Source organism: Gavialis gangeticus, unplaced genomic scaffold (assembly GCF_001723915.1).
Source record: "Gavialis gangeticus isolate Ggan-Ray unplaced genomic scaffold, GavGan_comp1, whole genome shotgun sequence".
NCBI classification, from domain to species: Eukaryota; Metazoa; Chordata; order Crocodylia; family Gavialidae; genus Gavialis; species Gavialis gangeticus.
The window spans coordinates 180,386,899-180,395,782 of NW_017729024.1; the positions used below are offsets into that span (position 1 = coordinate 180,386,899).

Here is an 8,884-nt window from a genome sequence, read left to right on the forward strand (position 1 = left end):
TAGCAGAAGAAGATATTTATTTCATTGACACTCTCTGTTTATAAAAGCATAAATAAGTGCTGGGAGAGAGAGGCTGGGGAATAGGAAATGTTGCTGTATTTTTATTTCAGAGAGAGCCTGCTTTTTAGCTACAGTCCATGCTACATGCAAGGTGAAACAATAGGTGTTTCATTTCTGAGAGTGGATGCAATTAAGTCCCCCTTAATGCCTGTCCGTTCTTTAGTATGGCATCATTTCTAGCTTTCACAAGGAATAACTCTGTAGTTATTCAAGTTGTTCTGAGTGAGAAGTAGTGAACTGAAGAGTGAGTTTGCTTTGAGTATTTGGACTCCTTTGGACCTGGTCAAAGCTCCTGTGGGAATTTATAGCTAGAAACAGACATTGGTTTGATATGGTCCTGATTAGGCTGGGATATGATAGCATCAAAACAGGCACGGCCCAGCCATTTACACACTAGGCTTAAATGGCAATTAAGTTATATTAGCTGGGAAACAAAATGTTATTTTGGGTATTTCACAGATATGTCTGGACACAACTTGTTTTTACCCTATGGTATCAGGTCTTCCTTCTATAGTTGGGCCATCTCTTGTGTAACTCCTTGGTCTTGTTTCTAGGCTTGCTGTCATGGAGCAAAGTGAGCAAAGATCTTTGTGCAGCCAGAGTGGAACCCCAGCAAAGTGATTTTAGGGCTATGGAGCTAATTTTCCAAGGTGTGCTTCCAATAAGAAGTGCTCCCCTTACATGCTGAGTTAGGACCATAGGACATTTTTACATATGCATGCACCACAGTTATATAAGCAGCAGAATGCATATCAGTGTGCAGAAAATGGCTGTAGTCTGAATGACCACACCACTGCCACATTCTCTTCTCTGCGCTGATGTGCATTTTGCTGCATATAGAACTATAAGCGATGCAGCACGGTGCCCATCAGCTCACGTATGTAACAGACTCAATTAATTGAGTCTGCTCTGATACACTGGATTTCCAGCGCTTTGCAGTGAGAAAAAGTATGTGTATAAATGCCCATGGAGAAATGTGCTGTACCATGCCCAGCTGAACCCACCTTTGTGTGCGACTTGCCCACTTCCCTTCCATGTTCTGTTCTGAAGTTCCTTTGTGAATGTCACACCAGAGCTGTCTCCGCAGGTTTCTCCTAGGCCTCCTTTTCATTGTGTTGGAGTCTTATACATCAATGTAAGGAAGTCTTGGATGTGGCTCAGTTCAAGCATAATTCTTTATGTAAATGGAAGTAATGAGTCATATTCTGACACGTATCAATCGACGTAGCATCCTGGGATTCAACAGCACCACACTGATTTATATCAGTTGATGACTGTCCATAACACGGAATGAAGCCCTGTTATTTGGTTGTTACAAAGTACAGTACAGTAACTCTCCAGTGTGTAATTTTAATTAAAAGCATAAACTTGGCTATTTTATTCTTATTTATTGGGAATGTTGAAATGTTATGTAGTTTTGACCTAAAAGATGACCTGAATAGACAGAGAAGTTATATAATTGGAAGACCCTTCCTGGACAGCAAAGCCTTTTAAACAAGAAAATGCAGCTTTGGAGGGAAAAAATAAAAAAGCAAGATTAGTGTTGGACCATACAATACAAGTGTTTGGGTATTTTACACAAAAGAAATCTTGTTTACACAAAGGAAACCTTGTTGTTTATCTGATACAATCAAGTGCTTGTGAAACATAGTCTCTTAAGGAAATTATTCTGTTCCTTTAAGATTGGGAGATCTTCACTTCAGCTTGGAGTGTTTTCCTTCATATTCTTAACGTGAAGCAGATACTCCATCATCTAATAAAAAAAAGAGTTAAATAATATTAGTAGAACAGTCCTGTCCAAAATCACCTGCTGATTCAATAAACTTAGCATATGGCTGTTGTCTGTATCCGAAGAGCAAATAAACTTCTAATAAGCTTTTTTAATGGCCACATTTGTCTTGGTTAACTGATTCACTGACAACCAGAGAATTAGACAAATAATAATCCCTAATTATTTTCTCTGTTGTCCCATTTACATAACATCAAAATAATATTAGAAACCAAGTTTATAGAAAGAGTTTAAAGTTTGCTTTAAATTTCACTTGAGCAAAATTTTAGAACAGGCCTAGCGTTGTTTAGATTTCTATAGCCAATCCAAGTTTGTTGCAGTATGAATTCATTGTGTTTGGAGGACAGGAGATTTATCATTGATTTGCTTGAAATTAACTGAGGAAGAATAACTTAACAATTAAAAAAAAACCCAGAACAACCTTGGAGGAACTATAAGTAAGGCTGAATTGTTAGGACATGACATTAAAGCTAATAAAAGTGAAGAATGGGCATTGTGGATTTCCTGATCAAAAAGGGACAAATATGTGGAGGAGGCAACAATAGAAACAGAAAAGGATGGTGACAAGGACACAATAGTGGCCATGAGAGATTTCAAGCAACATTGGTAGAAAATAAATAAATTAAGCAGTAGGGGCCTGAATGGGATGAAAGCAATCAGGGTTCATAGATGCTATTCTACAAACAATAGAAGAAACAGTCTGAGTTGTAAATATCTCATACCTGGGTGTCAAACATACGGCTTGAGGACTGAATCTGGCCCATAAAACTATGTTATCCAGCCACTGGGGCTCCTACTGAGGCTGGGAATTTGGCAGCAGCGTGAGCGGGGACAGGGCCTGCCACCAAATTTGTGGGTACAGAACCTTCTTGAGGACTCATTTTGAAGGCAGCAGAGTAAGCAATGACTGTCTTAGTTCCTGCAGCTCCCTGAGCTGAAGCTGCTTGCCCTATTACTGGAGGTGGGTCTGTATCTCTCCTGCATGAGCCCAGGGAACCAAGCTAATTTGAATCCCCACCGTTTTTATAGCATCAGGATAGAACCTAGGTCCTTTGTGCCTTTTAACTGTTTGTATGATGTGATGCTTTGACCACCCTGTGCCAGGCTTTTGGCTGGCAAGTTATTCAGGGTGGACCCTGAATCTTTATGTTTGGAAAATGCTTACCACACTGTGGGAATCAGTAGAAAATACCAGTATCATACCATTTTGTAGGAAAAAAACAGTTAAAAGATAACTTGGTGATATTCCTGCATGCCAAAAGTACACTCAACAATAAGGTCCCATATACAGTTGCTATCTCCTGTCCAACAGGAAATATAGAGACTGTCTGTGCTGTTAGATTGCGGGAAGGGGGGGCTCAGCTATCAATGTGGAGAATTAGGAAACATAAATGTCTTCCCAACACACCATGTCTTATTTGCAATCAGTAGATGGCAATCTATGGTCATGCACATTCAGAGTTGGACCCTTGCAATGCTAACATTTCAATAAGTATATGTACAGTGTTCTGTAATTACAGATTTGTAATATGTTGACCATGGGATGATCGCAGAACACATTCCTTCTGTCTGAGCATACAGCCTACAGTTCACCCTTCTTTATTCACATTTCAGGAGCTGAACCCAGCAGCAAATATTAATCCACCATGACTGGGATTAAGTATCTTGCTTTTTCTGAAGAATAGGTGTCTGTTTCAAATTCCAGTGCAGTAAGACTTGGCATTCAGTTCCACTTGTAGGCCCGGTCTTGTAGCCATGGGAGCCAATGGCAACTTTGCCTGAGCATGTCCTTACTGACTCTGGTGGCTGTATTAGGAAACAGTGTCTTGAAAACATTCCCCATCCTGTGAGCCCCACTCTGTGTATGCCAAATGCTGAAAAAATATACTGGAGGCGTTTACTGGCATGAGCTAAGGGTGCGCCCAGCCCACTCTCAGGCTCCCTCGCAGTTCCCAAGACTGCTCCAATGACAGCTGCATTATGTTTGTGTTCTTTTTTTGGTAGTTGGCATGCATGCAGCAAAGCAAGTTGGTGGAGGGGTTGTTTTTAACAGTAATGCCCCTAATATGGTTAGAGGTAGTATAGCTGTTCTCCATGACTATCTTCTATCTTGGTTTGGACATCCCACTCATTACTATGGTATTTGAGCCCCTTCATTAACCTACATATTTTACAGCATCACATTCCAATATAGTGTTGACTATAAAAAATCTGGGTAACTCAAACAGGAAAGTCTACGAACCCAAAGTCTGCCCTCAGAAGGGTTTTGAAAAAGTCTGAAAATTACAACTCTTATGCTCCAAGCATCCTTGGCTTTCAAAGTAATATGCCAGTATCTTACTAGCTTCTTGTTCTTAATAAGTTATTATTGTTTAATCATATCATAAATGATTGGCACATTTTAAAGGCCTTCTAAAAAGTGAAGCACATTAGACTCTTAGGGCTTCAATAGCCAAAAAAGCAGGTCTCAAAAAAGAAGTACAGTTTGACTTTGAGCCCTGATCCATTATTTACTGAAGTTAATGGAGAAATTTCTGCTGACTTAAGTAAGTATTGGATCAACCCCTAACTGTTTCTGGCAGTTTCTTTGCACAGTGGCATAGTGAAATGCAGAGCATGAGCTTGCTTCATGGGGGTAAGGTATTCCAGGGCTCAGATAGAAAAATGACCATGTGGAACGGCTCACAGGTGGTAAGGCAAAACAGAGTAGCCTGGCTCCATGGATTTTAATCACATGGAAAAAAACCTTGTCATACAAATTTTCAACATTCACTGGAGAATTTGAGGTGCATAAGCCAACAGCTGTCATTAATCCCCGGATATGTTTTATCTATGACCACAGAATAATAAGAATAATGTAGGTATAGTTCTTAATCTAGGATAAAAGTACATACATATGGATTTTCACTGAGGTAAAATTTAGCTCTTAATAATTGAATATGTATGATTTCATGCAAGCTACTATTATAAGTAAAGCTATTCTTCATTTTACTCAGCAGAGAGGAAACTGCATATATTAAAACCGATGCAATATAAATTTTATTGCTAGGCTACATGCTGCAGAACCAAAAATAACATAAGTGAACCAAAATAAGTATTTTATTTTTTATATTGTGTTAGTCATAGTTTCTATACTGTTGTATCAGAGTCTTTTTGGTTATGGATATAGAATGAGATGTATGAGTGAAATTCATCCCCAGTTTCAAGGACTTGAATCATCGGGTGAAATCTTAGTGTCATTCAAGTAAATGATAAACTTTCCAGGGACCTCAGTAACCTAATAAGGGGTGGGTGAGCAGGGCACCAGCTTTGGCTGGTGACTGAGAGGGGGCACAAGATTGATGGCTGCTACTTGTGGCATAACTACAATGCTGACCAGAGTGTAAAAAGTGCTCATTGGACCTCAATGGACCAGGATTTCAGCCTAGTGATGCCAGTTTCTTTATGCCACACTTTCACAAAACACTTAGAAAAGTCACTAGGCAGCAGTAATCGTTCGATGTGGCCCCTGTGGGATTCTATAGCAATAACATCATTGCTAAGTTCTCAGTGTTGTTCTAACTAGTCCATGTATTGGAAAGTGAATCCCATTTGGCTCTTCTATGGCACTGATCATCTGTAGATCTCCCAGCATTCAGGAATATGGCCACTGTCCTTACTCCCATTTTACAGGTGGGGAAACTTAGCACAGAGAGAAAAAATGACTTGGTCTCCTCAGTGCCAGTTCAGTGTTCTAGCCAGAAGCCCACAGCAGAGAAAGCCAGGGGCTAACCATGGGCAGACTGGGCAGCAACTGGCAATAGCTAGCTTCATTTATTTATTTTTAAATACAAAGGAGTCAAGCTTTCTGAGCTCACATATTTAACTATGATGGGATCTTATTACCTTTCATCCCCATCTTTCCTTGCTACTGTTTGCTACACTGTTTTTAAATTCCTCTAGAAACTCTTGAGGGCAGAAATCAAGTCTGGTTCTGTGCTTGTATAGTGGTTGACAGTAACTGGGGCATATAGACACTAGGACCATACAACACAGTACTAATTGACAGAACACTCACAAAAAACATTTTGCAAAATTTTAAGTTTGCAAAATGTTTGCTGAGTTCCTTTAAATAACAGACACATTCAGGAGGTTGGCAATTTGCTGACAATTTGTGATCAGGAATTAGAGCTGGATTCATAAAGTTCACTGTTCACAACCATGTACTCCACCAGTTCTACCAACAAGCCCAGAGTTTGAAGAGATTAATTTGATTATGTTCAGTAAAAAAAATACTGTACCTCCTTATTTTAAACTTACATTTTTTGGGCTGCTGTTGTCATCTGTCTCCCAGGTGTTCTTGGTGTACCATGGAAGCTCTTCTCTTAGGATCTGAGCGTTTCTGTTTTCATTCCCTTCTAACAGCCTTAGCAAGTACTTAAATGTTTCTTCCCATTGAAGGTAATCTTCTAGCTGCTTGATATTTTCAGGTAATGCTGAAAATGAATTCTTGTTTCCTTCTTCATAAACATAAGGCAAATCTTCAGTGCTCTTTTTCCCCATTAAATGTCCTGTGAAAAACAATCAGAATATTGTGAAATTAACCAAAACTGAATGGATGCGATTGCTCAAAGCCACATTCTGAGTGACAGGTAGGTGATGTCATACCATGCCCAGTGGGGCAATGTGGGATTTTTGTCACAGACTAGCACAAAAAATAACCCATGTTTCTTGGGTTACATGGGTGAAAGAAATTATGATGAGATAAGGTGCTGAGGCTGGAGATAGAAAGAGATGGTTGTGAGCAAGGGTAAGTGGGAGGAGCTGAAACAAATCATGACAGTTTTAAACCTTGACTTTAGCATGAAGTGGCTTCCGCACCATTTTTGCTTCAAAAAGCTAAATTGAAATAAATTCTAAAATTCACTAAGAATAGTAATTTGAAAAAAAAAAGCTAAAAGCAATATTCCACATGTTGATGTTCTGAAATGAAATAGGGCTCATGAGGAATCAGCAGGGGGACAAGATGTTTTCTTAGAAAAAGTAGGAATAAAACAAAGAGCAACTACATTCAAACTAATAGTGCATGGGCTGGAGGGGAAATATCCTTCAATTGTTTCCTGTCATTGTTTTTCTTAGGGCCTGCATTTCAGACCCCAAGGCTATACTACATCATCCCCTTCACAATACCAGTTTGGGCTGTGTTCTCTTATTAGCCATAGTTCAGCAATGGACTTACGCTTGCGTTTTTTAGGTGCTTGATTTCTGTTGAATTTAACACTTAAGTACATCATCAAGTGCCAGCCTGGGAAAATGCTTAAACACATTTTAAAGGGTTTAGACTCAAATGTTTAATTGTTTTCCTCAGTAGAGAAGATCTTAAGAACATGCTAGTTTAAATGCTTTGCTGAATCAGGATGTTAATGAAACATTACTAGCAATGAAACATTCCAAGATTAATAGTGAAATAGTTGAGCCATGTTACACTAAATCTACCAGGTTGTTCACCCACTGTTAAAAGAAAGTAAGACAAGTTATTTCTGTGTCAACAAATATTGATCAAGAAATCAAACCGTAATCCACATAATCTACATAAATGACCACACACAGCTGGCTTGCCAAAAGAGGTAACTTTTTAAACTGAATTCCAAAATTCAGATCATTTTGGCAATCTGGAAGATGAAGAAAGAGAAATTTCAGAACTTAATCTAGTGGCTGCTGCAAGTAGTCCCCACTGCTTTAATCAGCTTGTTAATATGAGCCATCCAAAAGCAGGAAACTAAAACACCGGACCTAAAGTGGATTCCTTGCTGTGGTGGAGGAAGAGTAGTACTTAATGCATGGTGCAGTAAGCCTTTGAAAAAGAGATGTATCCTCTGGTTTTTGCACAGTAGATAAAATTAGCTCAGTTCTTCCAGAATACATGAAACAAGCAAGCAGCTGTACTTCTTGTTGCATGGGATTTTAAAGACTAACATAAGCTTTAGAAAACTACTTTTCCTATTTGTCCATGAACTTTAAAGGAAAGGATAAATAACAGAATATAGAAAAAGAGGACTCAAAGGAACATCAGGAAGTCATCCAGTTTAACCCTCTGCTTCAAGCAGGACCATCCCACCTAAATCATCGCAACAAAAGCTTTATCTCCCTGCAAACCACAACAAACTCTCTGGGTAGCCTGTTCTAGCTCTTTACTACCTTCCCAGCAAGAAAGTTTGTCCTAATACCTAACCTCAACTTGCCTTGCTGCGACTTGAGGCCACTGCTGCTTCTTCTGTCACCTGCCATGTGGTTCTGTTATCTGTGCGCAGCTTTTAAAGCCATCCTCTAAAACCCAGGACCGATCTCGAGGAGTCTTTTCTGTTTGTTTGTTTCATCTTAAAACTAAGCACTAAATGAACCTGGCACCCCCGTGTTTGTCTCACTCCAGATCTTTGCATTTTGCTAGCAAGTTTTACACTCCAGCTTTAGAAACAGCCTTCCCAGCCTCCAGGCAGGTGGAGGAGTGGTGCTTTGCCCCTTACACAGGTGAGGAGAGTGCGATGCCAAGTGGTCCTGCCGTGTGGCTGCGGTCACAGTGACTCTCGTGATCCGGCCAGCCACGGGGGGAGGTGGTGACACCAGGCCAAGCCAAGGCAATCACCCCAGAGCCAGACCAGCGAGGGGCGCAGCCTCTGCACCAGACCTTCCTAGACCCGAAATGCTGGAGGCTGCAAACCAGGGTGTAAAGAGTGGCTGGGAGAAACCCACTTTGCCTCCCTCCCTGCCACAGGGACACCGGAGACTGGGAGCCGTGGTCCGACCCGCAGTGGCAGCTCCGATGACCCGCTGTTTGGGGCACGGGGCGTGGGGGCCCTTCGGCCTCTCGCTCGGGGCTCGTGTGGCCACTCCCGGACCGGGGCCGGGGACGCAGGGGCGCGCTGCCGTCTAGGGCAAAGCGTCCCAGACTCCCGTAGCTTGGGCCCCGCTGGTCTAGGCGCCGCCCGGGGCCAGGCCGGGCGCCCCAACCCCGCGCCCGTCGAGTCCCGCCCGGGGCGGCCCCAGCTCCGGGCCCGG

General features: G+C 41.4%; 1 protein-coding gene across 1 annotated transcript; it reads right to left on the reverse strand.

The window, feature by feature from the left end:
* Window positions 1-1,396: 1,396 nt before the first annotated feature.
* Window positions 1,397-7,801, reverse strand: GRP (gastrin releasing peptide). The gene is given in 4 exon segments (XM_019518153.1): window positions 1,397-1,813; window positions 6,149-6,399; window positions 7,617-7,689; window positions 7,691-7,801. Coding segments are annotated over 4 exon segments (474 nt in total). The 5' UTR covers window positions 7,787-7,801; the 3' UTR covers window positions 1,397-1,759.
* Between the last annotated feature and the right edge of the window lie 1,083 nt (window positions 7,802-8,884).